This window comes from Homarus americanus, unplaced genomic scaffold, assembly GCF_018991925.1.
Source record: "Homarus americanus isolate GMGI-L3 unplaced genomic scaffold, GMGI_Hamer_2.0 scaffold24638, whole genome shotgun sequence".
Classification (NCBI taxonomy): Eukaryota; Metazoa; Arthropoda; class Malacostraca; order Decapoda; family Nephropidae; genus Homarus; species Homarus americanus.
In genome coordinates, this window is record NW_024750281.1 from 1 (window position 1) to 25,909 (window position 25,909).

Consider the following 25,909-nt stretch of genomic DNA (forward strand, 5'->3'; position numbering starts at 1 on the left):
GTTACTTCGAACCTTTAGATTCATTCGTATCGGTTTCATGTTCTGGTTGGTACTGAGACAGTTTCAAACATCTGAAGCAGGCAGTGCAGCAATAGCTGGCTGGGAGAGTTAATGAACTTTTGGGTGAGACTGTACACTTGATCTGGACGCAGGATGCATTATTATGGAAAAGTGGTGTAAACTTTTATACTGTTCAAGTGTATGGTAAGGCTGAGCGTAGGGCTTAGGTTGTCCATATTTAATTTATTAATTTTTAGCTGTTGTTTGTATATATGTTGTATATATTGGAAGCATAATTTGATGTCTAATGGTAGTCCCTGCTGTCATGTGGCATCACAAAAATTGTGACCAAGTCCTAGGCCTATACATATCTCTAACTACATGGCAAATCATGAATGTCCTTGTTTGTATTATCCATAGTGTCTTTGGTCAGCATAGTTTGTATATAGAGTATGTGTTATATCACCCTATAGATAACATACTGTAGAGTGTACCTTCCTTAATCTATCACAAGTAAAAAGGTATGTTTATAATGTGCAGGGTACTCCCTCTTGACGTACCATACCCTGGGCGGGGCGTTCTTTGCACCGCCTGTCGACCACACCTGCCGTCCACCGACTGATGCCCACACTGCCACCGTCATCCTCCCACCTGTTACCGACCACAACATCACCAGCTACTCTCCTAAGGACACCCATCTAGCCACCGAGTAAGTCATCATATAACATGTATTATATTAAGTGAGTTTATCGTAAAGTACTGGTTTGGTTGGTGTTTATTGCTTTTTGGTTTGTTTTTTACACAAAAAATGATTAGGTTAAGTTACGTAACATTTTTTTCTGTATTAGAAATATGTTTTTTCCTATGGTTTTTTGATGAGTTTTGAATAATTTATGCCTTGTTCTCTATTGAAAATCACCAGTTACTATGATTTACTCAACAAAAAAATCAAATTTTCCAACATCTTCTCTTAAGGTTCTTGGGGTGGGGGGTGGGGGGGTATCTAAAAAAAGAGTGATTTCCGGCGGAAATGAATATCAAATTCGTTTGAAACTCATCAAAACCACAGGAAAAACATACTTTTAATATCCAAAGAAAGAACGGTGCACTTCTATAAATTTGCCTTATACAGTATTCTTAAACCTATATTAGAGGAATATATAAAGATTAAAATATACGGACAATAATGATTTGTGTTGTTCATTTAATTTAAAGATTGTAGAATCTTTTCCTTCTTAATCGAGTTTTAAAATAATGAACAACACAAGGATTGCTATAGTGAATTATGGATTTATAACTAAGCAATTGTGGCTGATGTATTGCAATAAACTATATAATTATTTCTCAACAAATCTGAGTAAAATAATATCATACAAAGTTTTAATATTTAATATGCATCCTTTGTTCTTCTTCAGTGCCAGCTGTAGTTACTTGGTACAGGATCCTGCTACAGGGAACCTGAAGGAGGAGGCATGCACTGACTGGGTCTTCGACAACTCTACTTTCATTTACACGGTTACTTCTGAGGTGAGTACAGGGTGAGTCCTCCGTCTAAAGTTCAGATTTGTTGTTTGTCATGAGCATACAGTAATAACAGGTGTGTGGATTTCTCATGGCCATAACAATATGCAGCTGTTTTTACCGCACTATATGAAATATTACTCAAAGGTTTTCTTTCCTGTCAGTGCATGTCATGTGAAGTGTTGGTGATGAACAACCAAGGGATAAGAGTTATGAGCTGTAATTGTTGATCGAAAATCTAGTTTGGTTAACTGGATGTTAGTAGGATCACTGCCAGCATCACTGTCATCTAACAGGGTGTCACTGGATAATCTATATTCAGTTGAGACTTAGCGTGTAGAACATTATAATCTGCAATATTCAGGCACTGTTTGCATGTCAGTAAGCGCTTTGTTTCCTGTTATTACCTCGTGATGCAGACACCGATAAAAATGTCAGTTTTTTATGTCTAAATTTCAGAATAAAATCATATGTACTGAAATATTTGTATTCATGAGGTCTGCTATTATAATGATAAAAATATATTTCACTACAGGTGAATATTGATGGAAGCAATTGTTTTTCTGGCAACCTGTACATTCTGTAACCTTCATTGAAAATAATTTAAATAGGAATTTGAATTCATGATTTCATAAATCTATTTACTCTGTAAGAAGGGAGATACAGTACTCGCAAATAGAGTAATTTGTTATGACACTGAATTGTACACTGTATTAAAGTCATGCTGAAGGTTGCGAGGATCTAAGGATCCTCACAGTGCTGCTGAGGGGGATTATACTGAAGAGAAATAATGTATTACATAAAATCTCTTACAGTTCCAGTTGGTGTGTGACAGGAAGTACCTCCGGGCAACTTACCAGAGCATGTACATGTTTGGTGTACTAGTAGGAGCTGGCTTCAATGGATTCCTGGCGGACAGGTAAGTTGCTTGTCACTGATATACTGTATTACATCTGAGTGTGTGTGTGTTTGTGTGTGTCAAGCAGTAGACACTCGTCTGCCCTTTTTCATAGTCTTATACACTCTATTGTTGATTTTGTAGATACAGTGATATCTCCGTTAGCCGGAACAATTGGTGCAGAGCACTTTCGGGAATGAGAAATTTCCGGGTAACGAGACGACTCTCTCGAACTCGGAAAAATATCCCCCCATCCCCGGAATTTTCCTGGTATCGGGAAAATTTTCTCATATTTTTCCGGAAAATTTGTCCCTCGGAAAATCGTTCCCAAAGTCGGAATTTTTCTGGACAATTCCGGCTTTGGGAACGATTTTCCGAGAATTTCAATTCCGGCTATTGGAGAGTTCCGGGTTTGAGGGATTCCGACTATCGGAGATATTTCTGTATTCCAATGTTTACTTAATTTTTACGTTGGAGTTTGGGTTTATGCCTTGTAATTTCATGGAACAAAGACTTCTTTTTTATTTGAGTCAGTGTGGAAACTTCCTGAGTTCCTCACCATTTCACAAGGACCTGTTCTAAAGGACATGACATAAGGCTCTGGAATTCGATGGACAGTGTTTTTACTGGGGAGTTTGTAAGGTCGGTGTGATTAGATATATATCCTTCTGGTATGGTTAGCTAGCTGCAGATACACAAGCCGCCTCGTAGTGGGCATTATATCAAGTGGGAGATGCCCTTCATTCAACTGAAAGTCAACTGGAACTAAACTGGGAACTTGAAAATCAAGCCCATTTAGCTGAGGTATTGCACCACTAGTATTGGGTTTTTTTATTTATATTTATTTTTTATCTCCTTATCCCACTATTTTTTAACTCATTTCCCCCTTTCTTTCTACTTTCTTCTCTTCCTTTCTTTCTTAATTGGTTCTCTCTTCAAACCTTTTCTTTCAATTTCTTACTTTATTAATCTCTTATGCTAGTTGTTTCTTATTTACTTTCTTCTCACAGATACCCCCTAACCTCTTATCTATCCGAAATTATCATTTCTAATCCCACAGTCACATTGATTGTTCCAGGGAGGGATGAACTAGTTGTAAAATACCCTGTAGTTCCTAGCCGCTGAAAGCCAAGGACAACTAAGCACATGTAAGTCGTCTACCTATATACTGGTTTGTTAGAAAATGGGATCTCAAAATCCATCCTCTACATATACTGCCAGACTGGGGGTCACTAATTCTAAGGGGGAACACTTAACTCTAATCTTAATTTCTAAGGGTCGCTGCCACCAGATCCCCTCTGGACAGCATGTAGCTTGTTAGGTAGCGTGTAGAGTAGACTAGGCATTGGGTTAGGTTTTCCATTGACCAGATCGATAAGGGGCAAGAAGGGTGAAACCATAACATGTCTTAATTAATTTAATCCTTATAAAGCATACTGGTAAAAAACATACAAATGAATTGGTCTTCCTCGGAAGAACAACGAAAATGTTGGTTACCCAGATGGGCACCAGACGTCTTACATTAATGGCGTGTCATCCACATACTTATTGCATAACAATCTGTGACCACCTTACCTCGGTCATTCCTTCTTACACTATCCCTTAACACATCATACTGCTCCACCTGTATGGAATATAGCACCGTCGGTTATCATACATAGTAGCACCATCTCCACACACATGTTACTCCACCCCTGCAGGTATGGGACTCCTTGTAACTTTTAGGTATACACAACAGGCACCTCGTTCGCACACCGCCCTCGGTGGGTAAAGACGAGGGCTTCACCAAGAGACATACCAGTACTATTTCTACTCCTGGTATTATAGGCCGCTCCAAGTGACGGCCGCAGAGTTTCTCACGGTCTCCTTATTTGTTACTACCCATTTGGAGTGGTGTGCTGGAAATCCACAGGTTCACAGTGGATTGGCATAGCTGGGAGTAGTCACCACCTGTTGGGACGCTCATGGGGATAATGGCTGCCGCGCAGCAAGGCACTCCGACCGCATGGGACGGTAGAACGAAAGGGACTGAGAAATAATGCCTGACGGGCGGTTATCACACCCCCTGACATACTTATACATCAGGCAAAGCTTTAAACTGTAATAACTTCTATATAAGCCTTAATTATAGGGCGGGATATAGCCCGATAGGACACTGACCTGAGGTGACGGTAGAACGAAAGGGACTGAGTGCAGTGCCCCGCCGCTCGTCACCGCGTAGGCCTACAGTTTCCAATCTTTAATATTTACTTTTATTTCTTACGGTTCTCACCTCAACACTTTTCGGCATATTGTCACTCAGGCCTTATAAACACATATCTTAATCCTAAATTACACACTAAGGTAAGGGTCTGGTTTGCTAGTTCCTGGGTAAATTCATTGGGTTATAATATCAACGCGGCACACCCGAGGCGGCCTAGGCGCCAACCCAAACAAAGCCTAGCATCGTATTTTCATGGCGTCGGTATACAAGATATTCTTTTTGAAGCATAGTTTCTAGATCACTTCCAACACTTCACACAGTTCTGATACTTTATCCTTTTTCCAGATCATTGTTCTCATGTATTTTCATATGATATCTGTGGAAGTTATGTTCGCTACACGTTCACAGACGTAAATAGTATGACCTTCAAACCATGATCCACACTTAGTCTTACAGTACACTAGCCCGGCTCAACTGGACTTTCCCAATCATCTTATGGATACCCTGAATTCTCCTTAATGCTATGAATACATACAATTAACATTATATAACTGTACCTGGGTACAATACAACACATGGTCTAGTAACATTGAGTAGGTGAGTTATCTTTTAACAATGTTTCCCATTTTCTGAGATTCTACAAGCGCTGTGGATTTGAATGTTATATAGCGTAATATGAATTAAATGGGGTTTTTAGGAATGACAATGATGTGCGCAGTACATACATACACTGCACAGATTCCTACACATTTAGCTCATGTATCACTTCATATTGTGCTGATGTCACTTTTTTTTTTACTTAATTCAGATAAACATTGTAGCTTTCTATCAAATTCGAATAAGAAATTAAGGACACTGTCAACATGCAACTGATTATTTCAACACAAATTATTCTAATTATCTCAGGTTCGGCCGCTTGACAATGATTACCATAGCGTCCATCGCATATACCATCATCAGTGTGGGTTCTGCCTGGTTGCCTACCTTATCTACACTCATAGCTGCGCGCTTCCTGCTGGGCATAATGCACCCAACATCTCTACAAACTGGCTACATCCTCAGTAAGTGACGGTGTTATTGTGATGATCAAGCTATTCTTTTCAACTTCTTTATCATAGTTTGTGGAATAATGTAATTTAAGTTTCGGGCAAATATTATGAAGATCAACATATTATCTTTCAGATTGAAGAAATAATGTCGTTACATTTATACCTACTTCAATCCATTGTAGAAAAATTCTTAAATTCCATTTTATATTTGGTGTTTATATTTAACAGAGCCCCAGACTGTGCCATTGCCTTAACAAAAATGGATTGTGTTGGCCTCATACTGTATATTCTGGCTGACTTCAAACTATGTCGTTTAAGATGAGTAAAATTTCTTGTAGCATAAAAGATCATAGACAAAGTAATAAATTCTTTTCACTGATACTAATATTTAGAACTGCGTTGTTTCCGCTAAGACCTACTGGTTTAGGTACTGATAAAATGGAGGAAATGCACTTAGCTCTCAACTTGATATGGATGTAAGTAGGGAGCGGACCGTTCAGTCAGGTGAATTGGCTGGAACTGAGGTGTTGTACTGTGCCTCTGGTTCTACTCTCTTTTTTAAGTTCAACGATTACTATAGAGAGCAATGATCTAAACAACAAAACCAACACATTATTTGAGTTGCCAGGCTCATGTCTAGTCCAATCACAAGAATACATATTTTTCCCAATAGATGTCCTTGTCAACAGTGATTTAACCGAACCAGTAAGTACATGGGTAAACCCTCTAAGCTTCCATTTATCTCAGTCATCGTTCACACACATAACAAAAACTAATATAATAATATCATAAAGGGAAGTAAGAGAAAAAAATAAGACATCTTTTGAGTATATTTTTGGACTGACAGAGGAAAGGGGATGATGGGACTTATGAGACCCGCTGTCCAGGAGTGGTGCAAAGCTCAAGGCGGATACTCAATGGATTGTCAGTTTGTTGGTCCTGTTGATTGGGTGGTTGTTTGGGCAATACCTCGGGCACTCTTTGAGTTAGAATGCCGAAATTTGAACACAATAGTAACCAATTACTTTGTCAAAAAAAAAAAAAATCTGTACATTTTGACTTATATTATGTACAGCCTCTATTCCGGGGTTATGTACGTTGAACTCATTGCCACCATTGTATTTCAGTAATGGAGGTAACAGAAATGAAGATGAGGTCACGGATTGGCATTCTGCAGTTCATTTCGTGGACGGCGGGCACGATGCTCTGGGGCGGGTGGGCATACCTGGTGAGGAACTGGCGATGGTTGCAGACGATGGTGTCTCTGCCTTGTCTCTTGTTCCTCCCTGCATTGTGGTGAGTATTACTGATTAGAATTACATCTGTACACCCATTTTTAGTCATTTTTTCTCTCCTGTGCATCAAGATTTTTGTACATTATCAATGAACAAACAGTTATTTATGTCAGATTCAATTGATAGACATTTAACTCTACCATAATGTTGGCTGCCACAGACAAAGTTAATATATCTAATGTAATCTAGACATCTGAACATGCAGTTACTGCCTACTACTAACAACGTATTCATCAACCATGTTTACATACAGTATTTCCTAAATGTTAGAAACGTTTTTCCCTTTTCAACTCTCCAGACTTTTGCTAGAGCACCATATGCTTGTAACTTTTACTGTAACACTATATGCTTTTAATTTTTGCTGTAGTACAATGTGCTTCTATGGTGCTGTAATTGTAACCATATACAAACACCCTAATGAATGTATCGAATATTTTCAAATAATTTTATATAAATTTAATTTCAACTACCAAAAACAATTGGCCAGTGAATTTCAGTTTTGTCATTTAAGATCCGCAGAGTATCCACCATCTCTGCATTTTGTAATGATACAAACAACTTTATCATTACTAAGCTCACCATAACTAAACTAAAACGAGAAGTTGAAAAGTCAGCCGTTATGTCTAGCGTAATAGTGTCCGATAAAACAGAATATCCCATGTTGTCATAGTTACTTAACTGCAGCTAAACTGAAGCTTACTCCTCAAACTTTACAGAATTATCACAAAGCTCGTAAGAATTTCGATTACAATGGAGAAATTAATTGATGAAATTCACCATCAGCACTGGACTCCTATAGTAATATCTCTTTAGAATTGTAATGAACACATTTGTCTAGTCATATAATAATAATGGTTGCCCCTCGTGTATCGAGGATGGCAGGCCCAAGGGCCACCTAGGTGTGAATTTGTTTGAGGTGTAGAAGCTGTCGCTAACACAACAACCACACCCTGAGTTAACGAGTTGCATGACCTAGTGTCAAGGAATAGTCCGAGAAGACTGGACAACTCGCCAACTGCACTGGCCAACCATTACCCCGGAACACGATCCGCAAATCGATTCACATCCAGATTCCCAATTACTGCTGGATAGACAGAGGCAAATGGTGTAAAGAAACTTGCCCATAGTTTCACCCTGCCTGGAGATCTAACCCGGGTCCGCTCGCTTGCGAGGCGAGCATGCTGACCATTACACCACAGGCCGCCAATCTAGTCATATAAAGAATATATCGCATACAATATTGTCTAAGACATATCTAAGAGAATAATATAATCGTACAAGAAACATGTTAAATATGGTTAGAAAAAAGGCTTTGTTCATATTATGATCGTCGATTCAATAAATGTAAAAACTACACGACAGCCATTTGAAAGTTAATTAATAATTTGTAAAGTCACGTCTCTCGAAACATTTAATATTGGTGTTTGTCGGCATATTGGTTACTGATCCCAAAAGATATCTAACAGAATACTGAGCGTGGAGGTGGCCATTATACGGAGGATGGAAGTGGTCAGGATATTAAGAATGGAGGTGGCCAGGATAATGAGGATGGAGGTGGCCATGATGCTGAGGATGGAAGTATGTAGGATAATGATCGTGGTGCTGCCGGCAGGATATTGGAGGAGTCCCCGCGGTGGTTGGTGGTGCGTGGGCATCATGACCGGGCTCTTCGGGTGTTGCAGAAGGCAGCTGCTTGGAATAACGCGAGTCTTCCGCCCTCACAGGAACTACTGAGTATCATGAAGGAAATAGAGTTGAAGGTAATGTCTAAACTCCAGCACATTTACTTGGTGTGTGTGTGTGTGTGTGTGTAGTCTATACGAGCAAACTTTAGAATCTTTCGTAAGCTTTAAGTAACGTCTGTAACTCGTACCTTTTTGTAATAATGTTTATATTGAGTAATCCTTAATTTATTTCTTAATTTGTGTGTCAACGAGAAGCTGTAGCTGTCGAGGAACAAGATAGTATTATTTTTTATTATGTATTAAGGGATGGTCACCCTACAGGCTATGATAATCGAAGTACAGTGGTTATAGAATCTAGAAAGTTACTTACAGAAATTAATGACCCAAAACTTCTACTCCTCAGAGAGCTACTACCAAAAAGTCATAAGGCTAGGCACCAAGAGCCAGAACATTGGACACTACACAAACGTTCTCACTGAATATTTTCACTGGTCTGTATAGTGATCTTATATCACTCTTGAAGATGTTATGATAGAATTAAAATATTTAAAAAGAGAGAGAAATATTGTACATAGAACTTATCCCTAATCGGTAATTATCACTAATCAGTGCGACAAACACACACAAACATGAAATGGGGAGAAAATTAAGTATTAGAAGGGAAATAAAGCGGTGTGGGGCGTAGGCATGTTAGAGAAGTCATGGTCTGTCTTTGTGGGAAAAGGACTACAGTACTTGCAAACTTAGACGTAATGTGAGTGGGAACCAACGGTTGAGTCTAACACCATGTAATACTCAGCTGTGTATGGTTACCACCTATAGTGTTTGTGGTACTGCTTTTTATCCCTCCACGGTATAACTGAAAGACGTGTGAGGAGTTTTTTATTTTAATGACAGTATTGTATTAACCTTGTAATTTCTGTAAAAGTCAGCGTCCAGCAGTAGCAACGACGCTGAGAAGACGGTGATGGATAGGGTACAAGGGCTGCTGGCCCGTCTTGTCATTCTCTTCAGGTAAGTTAGTATTCAGCTCAGTATTATTAGGTTCAAAAGACATCTTATACTTATAACTCGTAAAGTACAGGTTATCTTAGCTCCTAAAAATGACAATACAATTTCTCTTATATTAATACCATGAATTGATTTATATTGGATGAAGTTGTTATTACAGACACAATGGTGAGTTCATGTTATGCTGTCCTTCAACAATCTTCTACATTCTTTACCAGTGAGACAGCAAAAAAACATATATTATAATTTGTTTAGGTTTAAAATTGTTTACGTACATTTAAATAAGCATTTCACCCGGACCTTTGACACCAAGGAAAATTGTTGACTGAACCTTCACAAATAGTAAGAGAGTAACTCTGCTCTAGACATTATATAATGTCTTGCCACTCAGGGAAACCCCGCATTAACTTAGTCTTGAATTAGTGGGACCTCGGTATGACATGGGTACTTGACGCTTGGTGGAATAAAATATCCGCGTTATATGTAAGTCAGTGGAACCAAATATTATTATAACCTGCCTTCTTACACAACCTGGCATTAATTATTATAATTATCTTTCTCAGGACAAGAAAGCTACGAATCATCACTTTGGTCATGTTAATACAATACTTCGTCGTGGCTATGATCTCTTTTGGCCTTACGCTGGGAGCAGGTACTTTCAACGTTAACCCTTTCCTCTACATGACCATCGCGGGTATTATGGAGCTACCAGGAACCACGTTACTGATTCCCTTGATAAGTACCTACGGGCGGAAGAAAGTCACTACTATCAGCTTCGCATTGTGTGCTATTTCCTTAATGACTGAACCACTTCCATCCAAAGGTCAGTATAGTATTTCCTACCTGAGATTTTCTTGTTTTGCAGTATGTTTAAGCTGATATACAACAGCAGTGACATTCCACTAATAGTCATAGATACATATATTATAACAATAAAAGGTCGTATCTGTCTATGACTGTGCCAGTCTGTGTGTGTGTGTGTGTGTGTGCGCGTTGCAGCCATAGCTCCAAACGGAAGCATTCAGAGACCTGAAACTTTACTAACATATTACATGGTGTAGATTAATATAATCTTTTTCTTTTCTATTTTTAATTTCATTTTACTTTTATTTTTTCGGTGACCTATGACCAGGTGGGCTATTCCCCGTAAAAAAAAAATACAATAAAAAATAAACTTGGGTCCCAAGGCTGTGTACCCTGGTATTGACCACAGACCCTCGGGTGTCTGTCTGTCTGGGAGTTTCTGTGTGTGATCTAGCCATAGCTCCAAAACAATAGCAGTTACAGACCTGCAACTTTGCACATATATTACAAGGGTCCTAAGGTCACCTTGGTATTACTGTTGACCACGGACCCCGGGTGGCCCGGAGAAGAACCAAAAGTCTTCCCTGATATATATATTTATCCATCCGGAGTTGACAATCCATCCTTCATATTGAATGGCAGGCCAACCAGTCTTCCATCATCAGTCGGTGACCCAGATGTGGCAAGCTGTCAGTTGTGCTAAGCAAGTGTATCAAAGCTTATCAGAGGCACAACTCTCCCATGTATTCATCTACCTTCTGGGCTCGTTTCTGTATTTTAGAATTGAATTCAAGTTCGATTTTAAGTAGTTAAGATACCATAAGTTGAATAAAAATTTCAGGTCCTTCACATTATGTACTATAAGTGATGTTAAAAGCTGTCTTTTTAACATATGTTGTTTTTCAGATTATAAATGGCTGTCAGTCACATTGGTCATGGTGGGAAAGATGACCAGCAGCTGTGCATTTAGCGCCGTATTCCTCTACGCTTCCGAACTCTTCCCTACCGAGATACGCACTCAGGGAATGAGCTCTGCCATGATGTCCTCGCGTGCTGGTGCCATAATAGCCCCCTTCCTTATGAGTGCCTTGGTGAGACTCTTCTCTCTTAATCATTAGTGCCGTCGTGAATATCTTGCTTTCTCTGAGTCAAAGATTAGATTATATCATAAACAGAAGACTTTCGTTTTATATAAATAGTTGGTTTTCCATCCGCTCTAAGTATTACCAGCAAAATGTAACATACACGGATGTGAGTCGATACATATATTATACCTTGTATATAGATCTGAAGATACAAAACTTTTGAAACTTTTGAAACTTTATAAAACTAGAATCAGCCACAGGGCTTTAATCACTCCCTTGATATATATATATATATATATATATATATATATATATATATATATATATATATATATATATAATATTTTATATTCCCAGAATTCAACGTTTCCCTGGGCAATTACGGTAGTGTTTGGGGCGTTGTCATTAGTGGCCGCCGTGTCATCATTCCCTCTGCCAGAGACTCTCAACACTGACCTGCCAGACACCATCACCGACCTGGAGGGCAAACGCAGCATTACATCAAAGTGAGATTTATTTATAAGTGAAATGTTAGAACCTGTCCCCGGCGTGGAAGGTAGACGACGAACATTAGCGATATTTCCGTATTATGGCCATATTCCACAAACATATATTTTACAGGCATTCCTCCACTACCAGGAGGGTAACTCTCCTGAACAGTTGTCTGTAACTCAACATTCTGTAATTATAAATCTATTTTCCTATTGACTTCCATTATATACAGTAACTGGAGCTGCGGTCCTACGGGAACAACTGTCTCACCTCACATGTATTAAAAGAACTTAAAAATATCTCTAAATGCAAAAGTTACATTCATGGAAAAATAATTTTAGTATACAGTAAATTATGTACCAGTTAGATATTACTTCTGTTTTATTGAAGAAATGAAAGGCCTATTTTTTAAAACATGACCCGTGATCAGGTTGTATTTGGGAGACTAGTTCTGAATGGAGCCTTCTTAGTCGCAGCATAATTTAAGAGCATATTCCATCACTTCATTAAATTAACTATTTAGTACACAACCTGGTGTAGTTGAGACTGGTAACAGTGGCTGTATCTTTACTCATTTTATTACATGTAATATTTTCAGCTATCATTATATTTTCAGTTCATGATATGACAGATGATTTATTGATCTATATGTTGAGATTGTTTTGTGGTCTGGCGTTGAGACCGGAAAAAGACTATTGGGTCCGTGTCCAGGTGTCAGTGGGAGACGCCCAGATAGATATAAATAGTACACCTCTTCAGTGACTTTTTTCCTATTTCCTTCACTGAAGAAACACATCACGTATTTTCAAGACGTGGATGACATTCAGAGTAGCACGACGGCAGCTATAAAAGCTATTACAGAAAGTGAGTTCTACAAATGTTTCCAGGGATGGAAGGAACGCTGGCGTTCGTTTGCTATAGTATCGTAAGGGGAATACTTTGAAGGGGACCTCAGCGCCGATCCTCGGTAAGGTACATACCGGCGCCTGTAGCATGCGTTCGCGAACTTGGGAAGTGGCAGTTCACTCTTACTCATGGAACTTGTTTTGGTCGAGAAAATTAAATAATATTGCGGGCATGGGCAAATTTATTTAAGCCTCATCCCGCATGATCGAGCATGACTAATAGATCCTGCGGTCACGTATAAGAGTACATGATCTAAGTGGCGACCTGTTGCGTAACGATCGGCATCTCGCCTCACAAGAAAGATAAATCCAGGTTCATTTCTCGGGCAGGGGGACACTACAGGCAAGTTTCTTTATGCCATTTACATCTGTATACTCCGCAGCATTTGGGCTGGATGTTAACTAGTTTGCGGATCGTGTTCCGGGGTAATGGTTAGCCAGCCATACAGTTGGTGAATTTTCCGGCTTTCTTGGGTTATTTCTTGATACTGGTCATACAGCTCGTAATCTTAGGGTGTGGTTGTTATGATAGTGACAGTTTCGACATAAAATCTAGACGTCGCATTCTGGACTTTATCTCAAAACTGTTTTTTTTTTTTTTAGAAAAAAAACATTTTTTTTATGTTAACTAAACTTTGATTTATTAAAAGACACAATTTATGTCAAATAATTTAAATTATAGTTATCATAAGTTGGAGATGAATATATTGTACATCTTAATAGATCAACCATTGGTGATAACCTCCTCGGAGCTGTGAGCGGTCTAGAATTATAAATGTTCCTCGTAGAATTTGTTCTTATTCCTAATGTTTTTTTTTCAAACAGGAAGGACACCAACAGTGGCCCTGATACCAGGGTTACTACTTGCTGACTTACTGACCACTAGGAGCATGTTTGTCAGCAGTAACGCAAACAATCTCAGCAGTGTTTAGCTTACACTTACATCTTCAACAAGAGTGACACTGAGCGTTGAAGTCTCTTTGGGAAGTCTTCTGATATTATGATAATGGACGTTACCAAAATTTATTGCTGTTTGAGGATATGACTGAAAAATTAGAAAATAATAAACAAACAAAATTAAATTAAAGAGATGGTTGGTGGGAGAAGTTAATCCCCATATAGAGTATAGCCAGGAGGACCCCTTCTGTTATCCCTGTAAGGCGTTGGTTCCCTGAGGCACAAGGGTGGTGGTACTTACGTCGTCATCAGTGTGAGTTCATTCAAGACCAGACATGATCAACACTGGTACAGGTACTTGATAATAGTGTGCAACAGACGTGACCGACCGCGCAAACGACAAACAGGCTGCTAAGTGGAGAAGAGGTTAAATTATCAGTATAAAAGTAAACAAACTTGGCAACCATGATGCATATAATGTCAAATGAGAACAACAATTCATAAATGTTTTTTTCTGGCGCTGACAGGTCCATTACCAATTCATAAGTGAAAAAAATCAAACTTATGTATCAAGTTATGAATAAGAAACAATGATCTGTAATGGCTTGTGCTAATTTTAACATTTGGCAATATCTTCGTAAATATATTTTTAATTTGCTTGGAAGTTTTTGGATTTTTTAATAAATATATATTTTTATAATTTGATTTTTTGTATCATAGTTTTTAACCAATTTCACTTACAGATTTTTTTAAATTATCAAAAAATATAATTTTTTAGAAAAATATCTGAAATGTTTAGAAAAATGTTCCACAATTAAATAAAAGATCTGATTTTTCCAGAAGCCATCAAAAGGATTTGCAGATGTGTTCATTTTTTTCGAGAATTTGCAGAAATATTTAAGAAATTTTCAGAAAAGGAGGAATTTATGAAAACTTTTAGATTTTTGGGGTAAAAAAAAATATATTTTGATAAAGAAGCATGGATTGTTAAACAGTAATACAGATTTATACAGAAGAAAAACAGGAATAATGGGTAATAAATTATTGAGAAGATTTATGATGGACAATAAAAACGAGTGATTGGAAGAATAACGATGATAAGTTCTGTGTGGCGAAGAGGTGGCAACTAGCAGACCTACTGTTAGGGTAGAGGAGGGACAACGGGAACGTTTCGAGCGCAGGAACAACGTAATAATTTATGGAGTCCCTGAGAGCCAGTCGGAGGAAGCTGAGAGTAGGAAAACACACAATAAGTTGCAATTTGAGAATATTTGTAGAAAGGTTTGAAAATCACCCCCCCCCCCCTTCAGGATGTGAGGAGGCTTGGACAAAAGCAGGAGGATAAGCCTTGCCCCCTCAGGATCCCACTAGTGAGTGAGGAGGAGAAATGGGAAGATATTCGGTAGGCAAAAAACTTAGCAAGGAGAGAGGCATCTCGGAATATATTAATTCACCCAGAGAGCAGCACAAGAAGGTCCTACAGGGCTTGAAGCAGAGGAGTCGAGGAGGAATCGGGACGGGTGTACATGGGCTATATCCAGGGGGAGGGTGGTGGAAGCAAGAGTGCCAGCACAGAGCCAGGGGGCAGCGGTACATCCCCCCACCCGTTCTACTTCCCACCCAGGAGGAGGCGACCGCCATGCAAACACTGACATTTCTGACTACACCCCTCAAAATACAGCGTATTTAGCGAATGCTGCAGCTGCTGAGAATGGAGGGGCCCGGAGTCACTACCAAGAGCAGAGATGTTACCGAGAACAAATTCCTGCTTGAATGTGCAGGTGGGGGTCGATATGCTCCGAAATTTTACGTGTGGTTAGTGACAGCCCTCGTATACCCAAATTTATCGTCCATGGTCTCATATTGTTTCCCACAAAGTAGGCACAGATAGTTGTTTTATCTACTGTAAACTAATACTGACACATTCCTTGATAAGACAGAAGAGCTTGAAACACTACTGAAGGTACACCAACTCGATATAGTAGGAGTTGTAGAACTGTTGTACAAGAACAGGAGAATCGACCCAGATGAATGTGAGTTCAGTATTGACGGATATGGCTTATTTACGAACCTTTCTCAAGAAACTTGCAAGAGAGGTTTGGTTATCCATGCTAGGCAAGACCTTAGAGCTAGCCAGGTCAGGGTACAGGGAGAGGTTGTTTTTGAAGAATCCAAGTGGTGTAAAATTAAATTAAAGGTAGGGGACTTACTTATATTCGGGTGTATTTAAAGATCTCCAAACTGTAGCTTCCTAAACCAAAGGAACTTGAGGTCTTTAATAGACAATGCAGCAATGCTCAACCCTATCCACCTGCTTATCATGGGGGACTTTAACTAAGGCGACATCGACTGGAAAAATGAGTTCACGCCAAATGACTCTTTTTATAGAAACTCTGAGAGATAATTTTCTGTTCCAACATGTTAAGGACCTAACGCATTACAGAGAGGGGCAAACACCCAAGCCACTGGACCTCATCATAACAAACGAGGAAGGTATGCTGGCCAAATTGGAACATCTAGCCCTAGTTGGCACCAACCACCATGTAAAGTTGCCCTTCAGATATAACTGTTACTTAGTTCACGACAAAATCAGGACAAGGTGCAAATATTACAAGGAAAATAACGACGGGATGAGGGAGGAGATGAGGGGTATTCACTGGCCTGACTCACAAGGTATAAGGATGCAGACACTACACTGAATATCATAGCCAGTAAAGTAACCCATTTCATCGAGAAATATATACCCAAGACCAAACCCAGTATCTCTAGGAATACAAGGAGACCCCTACACATGAACCATGCGACGGGCAACAAAGTTAAGAAGAAAACTCAGAAACTCAAGGCGTGGGTAAAGTCAAACGATGAGCAGGACAGGAGACTGTATTCAAGATCCAGGAACAAAGAAAAGTCAGTGTAGAAAGGCTGAAAAGGGGTTCCAGAGGCTGGTTGCAGGTGAGGTCAAGTCAAATCCAAATGCGTTTTACCACTATACAAAGTCGAAATTAAAAACGCGCGTAGAAGTATCGGACCTGAGGCTTGAAGATGGTAGTTGCGCAGATTCTGACCAGGACAAAGCTGAGGCATTGAACAGTTTCTTTTCCTCTGATGTTCACAAGACAGGATGTGAACAATCATCCTGCGTTTGAGGACAGACGGTTCGACACATCACTGACCCACATTGTGTTCACAGAAGAGGTTATAAAAAATAAACTGTCAAAGCTAAAGGTTCATGAGAGTCCAGGCCCTGATATGGTGCATCCTAGAGTGCTAAGAAAGTTGTGCATCGAGCTTGCTGAGTTCCTGAAGATCCTTTTCTGTAAATGCCTTGATGAGCAAAAGGTCCCCAGTGATTGGAAAATGGCTTTTGTGAGTCCTATCTTCAAGAAGGGCGATCGTCACTCCTCGAATAACTATAGACCGGTGAGCCTGAAGAGCATAGTATGTAAAGTACTTGAGAGCATTATAAGAGATGTCGTGATAGAACATCTACTACGAAGCAACCTTGTAAAGGATTCCCGACACGTTTTTTTGCTGGGACGCTCCTGCTTAACACAATTACTTGAGGTACTGGATGTTTGGGCCCAAATTCTGGAGCAAGGTGGTAATATGGACAATATATACCTAGATTTTGCCGAGGCTTTCTACAGCGTACCACATGAAAGGATGAAATTTAAACTGGAAGGGTATGGGATTCGGGGAAATGTCCTCGAGTGGATTGTAGACTTTCTCCATGACCGCAAGCAGTGTGTGGTGAATAGTGTCACAAAATCATAACGTGTACCCGTCACAAGCGGAGTACCACAGGGCAGTGTATTGGCTCCGCTGTTGTTTGTTTGCTTCACATATGACATGCCAGATGCGGTACATTTCTCCATACAAATTTTTGCAGATGACGCCATATTTTTTCGGGAAATTAAAAACTAAGCAGACTGTGAAGAGCTGCAGAAGGATTTCTGTGAGCTTCAAGAATGGTCAAAGAAATGGCTGCTAAGATTCAATGTCGTGAAGTGTAAGAGGCTGCACCTGGGGCGTACCAACGGTAAGGAGGCGTATCATATGTCCAAACAGGATGAAGAAACTGCATTAATTGAGACTGAATGTGAAGAAGGTGAATCAGGCAACTAAATTATTAGGTCTTATAAGGACCGTCCCTCGTAACGATCTTCAAGAGAGAGGTGCTTCCCCACCTGGAGTACTGTCACCCAGCCTGGGGGACACACTCACATTCCCTACAGCCCTGACCTCCTGGGGGACACACACACACATGCCCTAGAGCCCTGACCTCCTGGGGGACACACACACATTCCCTACAGCCCTGACCTCTTGGGGGACACACACACACATGCCCTACAGCCTTGACCTCCTGGGGGGACACACACATGCCCTGCAGCCCTGACCTCCAGGGGGACCCACACACATGCACTACAGCCCTGACCTCCTGGGGGACACACATGACCAACAGCCCTGACCTCCTGGGGGACTCACACACCAGGGCTGCCGTTCGTCGGAAATTGCTTCTGCTAGTGGGATGAAAGAAAACGGATACGGGTGGGGCCTTAATACCATATAATAAAAAGGGAAGAAATTGCCCATTTATATAAAAATTGGCCGGGTTTTGCACAAAATCAAATCTTAATATTAAAGGTCAATATGAGATGCACAGAAATTAAAAAAACCGGTTTAATATCAATGATCCCTTTCTTAAAAATAGTCTCTTTTCTTAATCCCCCAGAAAGCCCCAGATCTAATGATACCAAGAACATCATTGTCAGACTTGGTTAAATTAGTACCAAGGATATTTAATGGAACCCTTCAAGAGTTAAGGGATCATTGGCAAAGGCTATGTTCATTAAACAACAAGTTGTGGGTGGGGGAACACAGTGAGACCACCCAGATGGGATTTTTTTTTTAAATCTGCCCAATATCATGGACATTTTGAGTCCATTTGGAGGGCATGTGCACTTAATATTTGGAAATATTCTGAAGTCAATAATAATTACATTTTACTATGCAAAAACTCCTGAAGACAATATTACAAAACTGCTCCTGCATTGTGTTTTATTGGACGTGTTCATAGTACTCAAAATATTTTAGTTATACCTCATCATTTGAAGGTTTTCTACAAAGAACTGCTATTACTTTGAAGAATATGCGATGGGAAGAAGGTAATGTAAATACTGGATGGTCAAGACCGACCTACTGTGGTAACTCGTCCCTTATTCCTGTACTAATCTCAGAATGGAACGACGAGCCAGAGGTCAATATGGTAAGAAATATAGAAATAAGTGTTTCCATATCAAGATAGATTAAAGAAACTAAAATTGAATTCCCTAGAAAGACGAAGAGTGCGGGGAGATATGATAGAAGTATTTAAGTGGGTGAAAGGAATCAATAAAGGGGATATAGATAAAGTTCTTATAATATCCGAGCTGGGTAGGACTCATAGTAATGGATTTAAGTTGGATAAGTTTAGGTTTAGGAGGGAGATAGGAAGGAACTGGTTCACTAATAGGGTGGTGGACGAGTGGAACAAGCTTAGCAACTTGGTAGTAAGTGCTGGAATGATGGAAAGTTTTACATAAGAACATAAGAATGGAGGAAACTGCAGCGGGCCTATTGACCTATACTGGGCAGTCCCGTTTACACCCAACCCCTATTGCTCATATATCCATCCAACCTTTGTTTGAAGCTATCTAGTGTATTCCAGTTAATGATGATATTTGGTAACTTGTTCCATTCATCAACTACTCTGTTTCCAAACCAGTGTTTACCTATTTCACGCCTAAATCTAAATTTGTCTAATTTAAAATCATTGTTACCGAGTTCGCTCCTGGTTGGATAGTTTGAGTACCTTTATAATGTCCCCTTTGTTTAGCCCTGACTTCCACTTATACACCAATATCGGGTCTGACTAATTACCCAAATGTAGCCGCAATGAAGTCAAATGATGGTCGTACAAGCGTAATTCGGGCTGTGAATCACTTCTTGACTAGTATTTGGTGTCACAAAGTCACAAAAAATTGGTAAACTTAATTTTATCTGAGTTAATAGATCAAGTGCATGTACCTAACCTAACCTAACCTAACCTCACCTTGACTAGTATTTGGTGTCATGAAATCACAAAAAATTGGTAAACTTAATTTAATCTGAGTTATTAGATCAAGTGCATGTACCTAACATAACCTAATCTAACCTAACCTAACCTAACACAACACAACTCAGATTAAATTAAGTTTACCAATTTTTTTTTACTTTATGACACCAAATAATAATCGAGAAGTGATTCACAGCCCGAATTACGCTTGTACGACCATCATTTGACTTCATTGCGGCTACATTTGGGTAATTCCTCGCTCCGTCGGTACATGCACGCGATCTATTAACTCAGATTAAAGTAAGTTTTCCAATTTTTTGTGACTTTCTGACACCAAATACTAGTCAAGAAGTGATTAGCAGTCCGATTTATTCATGTAGGACCATTATTTGACTTCATTGTGGCTATATTTGGCTACATTTGGGTAATTAGTCGGACCGCCAATATCAGGTCGCCCCTCGCTCTACGTCTCTCGAGGGAGTGCAAATTAAGATGCTTTAACCTGTCTCTAAACTCAAGGTTCCTAATGCCCGGGATTAGTCTTGTCATTCTCCTCTGAATTCTTTCCAATGATTCTATATCCATTCTGTAATACGGTGACCAGAACTGAACTGCGTAATCCAGGTGTGGTCTCACAAGAGCAAGATACAGTTTTAGGATGACCTCGCTAGTGAAGGCTAGATAGATTCATGGATGATAGAGGGTGGTAGTAACTCACGACAGGAGCTGCCATGCACAGGCCAACCTGCCTATTGCAGACTCCTTATTTTCTTATGTTCTTATATGGTGAGAGTTAGGTGAGGTCAGGTCAGGATTATAGGCCTGTTTTTCTAGTGTATTTTTTTTTTTTTTTTTGTATTTTATGTATGTCCGACGGAAATCAAGGTCAAAATCAATCAACGTACACGAAGATGCACTAGAAAAACATAGTTTTGACTTTGTAACAGAGTTGTGTTCACTAATGCAAATTTACCAAATCTTTTCTTCCATATTATACAAGTATAAAGACCAATTATCTACAAGATATGAAACCTTGAGATAATGTTTCCTACTTGTCTTCCCCTGATTATTGCAAGACATGAACATTTTTCCCAATGTCAGGAGTAAAAATGTATACAATATGTTAATAACATGGACTAAACCAGCAGTTGGAGAAAAATATCCGCTGTTTAAAAGGTCGGTAAAGGTGTAGAAGAGGGTGACCACCAGAAGGAATTGTCCGAATTGGTTGACATGTTTTCTACACACTAATATCATGATCTTAAACACAAAAATGGAAACGACAATGTATAGAACCTAATAGAACCTGATCTAACATACCCAACCAGAAACAAACTGTCAGCTTATGCTGAATTCTGAACTATTTCAATATCAAAATGCTTTAACTGTAGTGTACAGTATTGGGATTCATAAAATTTACACCTCTGGTGTAATGGTCAGCATGCGCGCCTCACAAGCGAGCAGACCCGAGTTCGATCCTTGGGCAGGACGAAACTGTGAGCAAGTTTCTTTTCGCTATTTACCTCTGTCTACCCAGCAGTAATTGGTGACCTGGATGTTAATCGATTTGTGGATCGTGTTCCGGGGTAATGGTTAGCCAGTGCAGCTGGCAAATTGTCAGGTCTTCTAGGACTGTTCCTTGACACTGGGTCATGCAACTCCTTAGCTCAGGGTTTGTTCGTGGTTGGCGACAGCTTCTACACCTTAAACATTCACATCTAGGTGGCCCTAGGGTCGGCCATCCTAGTTACACGAGGGTCAACCATTATCTTATCTTTATCATTAGTCTTGTTAAGGTGATAATGTAAATTTACAGTTTCAGCCACAACTACTGTTCGACCACAATTTTTGGGGGGTAAAATTACAGTTTGGGCCAATATGCCCTTGTAGTTCAGAAATTAGTGTATCCTATGTATTTTGGTGTGATTTAATCGAATTTGATCTTTATTTCCAGTGGAAAGTACCCGTATTAGATTTACCCCCCGCCAAAGTAAGGAAAAACTTTAAAATTCATTTCAGAAGTTATTGTTCTTTGGCCCCTGGTTGAAATGGGGTTAGAAATACTCCCGTACTCCAAATAAGGAGATCGAAAGGTTGGGGATGGTTAAAACAGTGTACAGTATTGGCCGAGACTGCAATCATATCATTTCTTTTTTATCCCATGGTATTTGGTGTGATTCATTCGAATTTGACCTTCATATCTGTCAGAAATGAGTGGTTTTGGAGTTATCACTCCCACCCCCTCATAGAACCTGACTTTACCAACCAAAGAATCCTAACCTAACCTCACCTAACTTCCTAGCCATCCCTGCCATATTAAACAGAAAGTACCAATTATGATATCTGGTACTAATGAAAGCAACTGTGTTGAAGCACCATGGTGTAATTTTATGTTTTTTGTGGACATGAGAGTACAGTACAGTACAGTATACTCAGACCCTCAGACCGAACGGGTCAGTTGTAAGCAGACGACACGCGCTGACTGCAAACTTGCGTTAAGTTCTTACATAAAGTGGTACAGTATTAGAAAAAGGTTTTCCTATTGACGAGGTATAATTTATGGTAAACACAAAATTGCTCTAACTGAGTCGTGGCTGAAACTGTAATAATAACTTAAGATAATAATTATAGATGGTACAGCAGTTGTCTGGGTCTAACCTATCCTAACCTAACCTGCCCATGTTTTTTTATAGTAAATATAATATTTTGTTTGTTACAGGAGATGTTACAACAAGACTTTGGGAAATTGAACTGCTCCATAACAGATGAAAATGACAACTGGAGCATGGAACGAAAGCTGTCATCAGCACTATCACTATTGCCACCACCAAGGTAAACTATAGGAGCAGCTCTAATAGTCTCATAGCCTATACAGAAAATCTCTGTGTCTGTCAAATTCTTAAGACAAGTTGTTGTAACTGTGCTGCTGTTAGTCATTTGTCTGTCTGTCTTCTTTTTTATATCTTTCTATTTATTTAACAGTCAGTGGTTCCCAGCCTGTTGACCATGGGGGTAATTAAAACCATGTGAGTTCATAATAAAACTAAATAAGGCTTGACCCTCCTAGCAGAGTGCCAGAGTTTAAACCAGGGGTCTGCAACCCTCATATTTGCAGCCGGCAATATAGCATCCAAAATATGTGATGAGCGGCCAGCTAAGTTGATAATGTAAGATGTTGGAACACTTGATTCAGTAAACACCTAATCTGATACTCTTTGTTCAACTGGTAAATTATACCTGACAATGCTAGTACATAAAATACTTGTAACAATTACTGCTGAAAATCTTCTTCAAATCTTTTTCTTTTTAAGCAGACGTGGAGAGTAATTGTCAGCCATATATTGACGAGATTAAAGATAATATTCAGACATTTTGACTAAAGACAGCTGACAAACAAAGCCATGAGATAATTATTTCAGCAGAGTCTTTATGTCAGCAGCATGTGGTCCAGGTGGTCAAGTCACCCATCTAAGTACTAACGTTGTTTAACTTAGCTATCGGACAAGAACCGTGTTTCCATCGTAGTAGTACTGTGCTCTTGGTGATGCACAGCTGCAAGGGCAGATCCAGGTGAATAACAAGCAAATAAGTACAGTATCATTTCTTTTACAACCTTCTTATAATAAGTGCCAGGTATCACAACTCATAATAATCTTTGGTAACACGGTAAATCAGAAAATATTCATTAACTAACCTTCTGTGTACACTCTAAGGCCCGCCATGATTCAAAATAAGCCGGCCAAGGACTGATGAAACAGCCTCCCGACTTACGACGCAGGTAGGACCCAAATCCAGGTCGTGAGTCTAAAATGCTTAAATAATACATAGAAAATCTAAAATGGTGTCTTTTCTCAGTACCACAAAACTCTCACTTTTAAGCTTGTCAGCTATTTTAAAGTAATTAACAAACGAAAATTTTGTCTGTGTACTGACGCTAGACTCAAAATACGTAATTTGACAAAATTTTGGTACGACCGAGGCAGTCTAGGTGCGGTAGTGAAGTCGAGTAGGTCATGAGTCGGGAGCTGTATATAAAAGACCAGGAACCTTTAGTATAAACCTATAAATTTTCTGTAGAATACATAATTATTTGTAGCTAAATAATAACTAAATATTACCACAATATTCTATTCAGTTGAAGTAAATGCACATTGTAGTAAATATTTCCTTTATTATTCAATGTGAAACATAATTTTATGTTGTACAGTATTAGTATTTATTACCACCCATTGGGATACTCAAACAAAATTTCCATATACAGCATATCACTGTAGTACCATTACTGTACTTGTCTGAATACAGTACTGGTACAGTATAATTTAGTTCTATATTTCTTAATGCCCAATTTCAAATTTTATTTTCGTAAATCTAGTATATATTGCATAACTACACTGTGTAATGGCTAGTTGTTGTTTACAATGTGGTTAATTAGTGTATAAAGGTTGCTGACCCCTGGTTTAAACCATCTGAGTTAATGATGCCTGACAGAGTTTTGGGTGGCAATAGGCGGCTATTTTATTATCATCAAACTGGTTATCCCGGTGCTTCTGCCATTCTCGTCTTTATCTCTGTGAAGGGTTATTTTCACACTGTGGAGCATCAAATAGAAACAGCACTATTGGCTCCATGTGGAAGATGGCCTCCACTGTGCCCTGACTGTGACTAAACTACTGATGCCACAACTGGTGACATAAACCAATGTCAACCAACCCACTGAGATTTAATTAACTTTTTGCATGTGCATAGATTATACACATGCACAGGTCCATAGTTTGATTACCCGAGTTGTTGTGGAGTTGAGTTTATTTATGAGATTATAATACACAGCCAGACACAACAGAGGTTCACATACACTATCCATGACTTGGAATCTTTTATTGTGTGGCAGTTCTATTTGATATTGCCCTGTAACTACTGTATATACCACTAATAATAATAAAATATCATATCCAACTGCTCATTCCAGTGACGTTTAGTTTGTTTCATCGAAGAAAGACTTGGGCAACAGTAGTTATCACATCTTGTCTTGTCTGGGAACCACTCATCTGACTGCTTATGTATATTTGTGTGTCTGTCTTTCAGTATATCTATCAATTTATCTCTATTATCTGCCAATATCTGTCTACAGGTATCAATAATACCTATCTCAGTCAGTTTTATCTATATTTGTCAATCTATTTATCAATACAATATTTGTCAGTCTGTCAATCTATGTACAGTACTGTATGTCTTTCCATATGGCTTACCAATATCTTTCAGTATATATTTATTATTTAGAGAATGTATATAAAGGTGATTTAAAACTTGCAGCCACAGCATAATTGACTTTTAAACATTCTAAATATCTTAAGTTATTTCAAAGGTCATTAAATAACACTAATTACTTGAATTATTAAACTGTGAACCCAGATCCTTAATCAGTACTTAAAGTAATACCTTTGTATAGTTTTGTGTAATATGTTCTTTATTTGTAAGCCACATCATTTATATAGAGGGAATAAGAGTTAAAGACGTCTGCTTTCTGAGACATAAAGTTGCTAGGTCAGCCTGCAGCACGTGTGTACTGTAGGATTTATTGGGATCCCAAGAGTTAGTTTCAACTCCAGTAATGGGAAAACCTGTTAATCCGCCTCTCAATCCCTGTAGGTGCCGATAACTGTGATTCTACTGTATTATCTATCTGTATTAATGTACCACTAATTTAGCTGGGAATGTTAAGGCAAAATAACAGAGTTTGTCAAGCATGGAAGGTTTACAGTCCCAAGAAAGTTCATAAACCAAACTTTCATAAAACAACAACTTCTGTACTGAAGGACTATTATTGTATGGACATATTTTTATCATAAATTGCTGTATATATTAAATGTTTTTGTTTGTTTGTTACAGATGAGTTAAAGACCCTGGAAATTAAGAGATGCCATCACAACTGAAAATGATAACTGCAGGCTGATACAACAGCTGCCATTGTAG

The 25,909-nt window shown here is 39.0% G+C and overlaps 1 protein-coding gene across 2 annotated transcripts; it reads left to right on the top strand.

The window, feature by feature from the left end:
• Positions 1-509: 509 nt before the first annotated feature.
• LOC121854024 (organic cation transporter protein-like) lies at positions 510-25,867 on the top strand. 2 transcript variants are annotated; one of them, XR_006086453.1, is made up of 12 exons: positions 510-709; positions 1,416-1,527; positions 2,337-2,440; positions 5,529-5,683; positions 6,799-6,967; positions 8,579-8,726; positions 9,580-9,665; positions 10,226-10,485; positions 11,373-11,557; positions 11,909-12,057; positions 22,659-22,771; positions 25,826-25,867. XR_006086453.1 is itself a non-coding variant. In XM_042348414.1 (11 exons), exons 3-11 carry the CDS (start codon positions 2,385-2,387, stop codon positions 13,817-13,819), a joined length of 1,254 nt encoding a protein of 417 aa, XP_042204348.1. In that variant the 5' UTR covers positions 516-709; positions 1,416-1,527; positions 2,337-2,384; the 3' UTR covers positions 13,820-14,545. The 2 variants fall into 2 exon arrangements, 1 of the variants encoding a protein (XP_042204348.1); XM_042348414.1 differs by lacking the exons at positions 22,659-22,771; positions 25,826-25,867 and adding an exon at positions 13,774-14,545 and having other exon boundaries at positions 516-709.
• The last annotated feature ends 42 nt before the right edge of the window (positions 25,868-25,909 follow it).

Bases quoted from the DNA above. Each gene is read 5' to 3' on its own strand.
- LOC121854024 (XM_042348414.1), top strand. From the start codon at position 2,385: ATGTACATGTTTGGTGTACTAGTAGGAGCTGGCTTCAATGGATTCCTG. The intron at 5,684-6,798 runs GTAAGTGACGGT...ATTGTATTTCAG, and splicing joins ACAAACTGGCTACATCCTCA to TAATGGAGGTAACAGAAATG. The intron at 9,666-10,225 runs GTAAGTTAGTAT...TATCTTTCTCAG, and splicing joins CGTCTTGTCATTCTCTTCAG to GACAAGAAAGCTACGAATCA.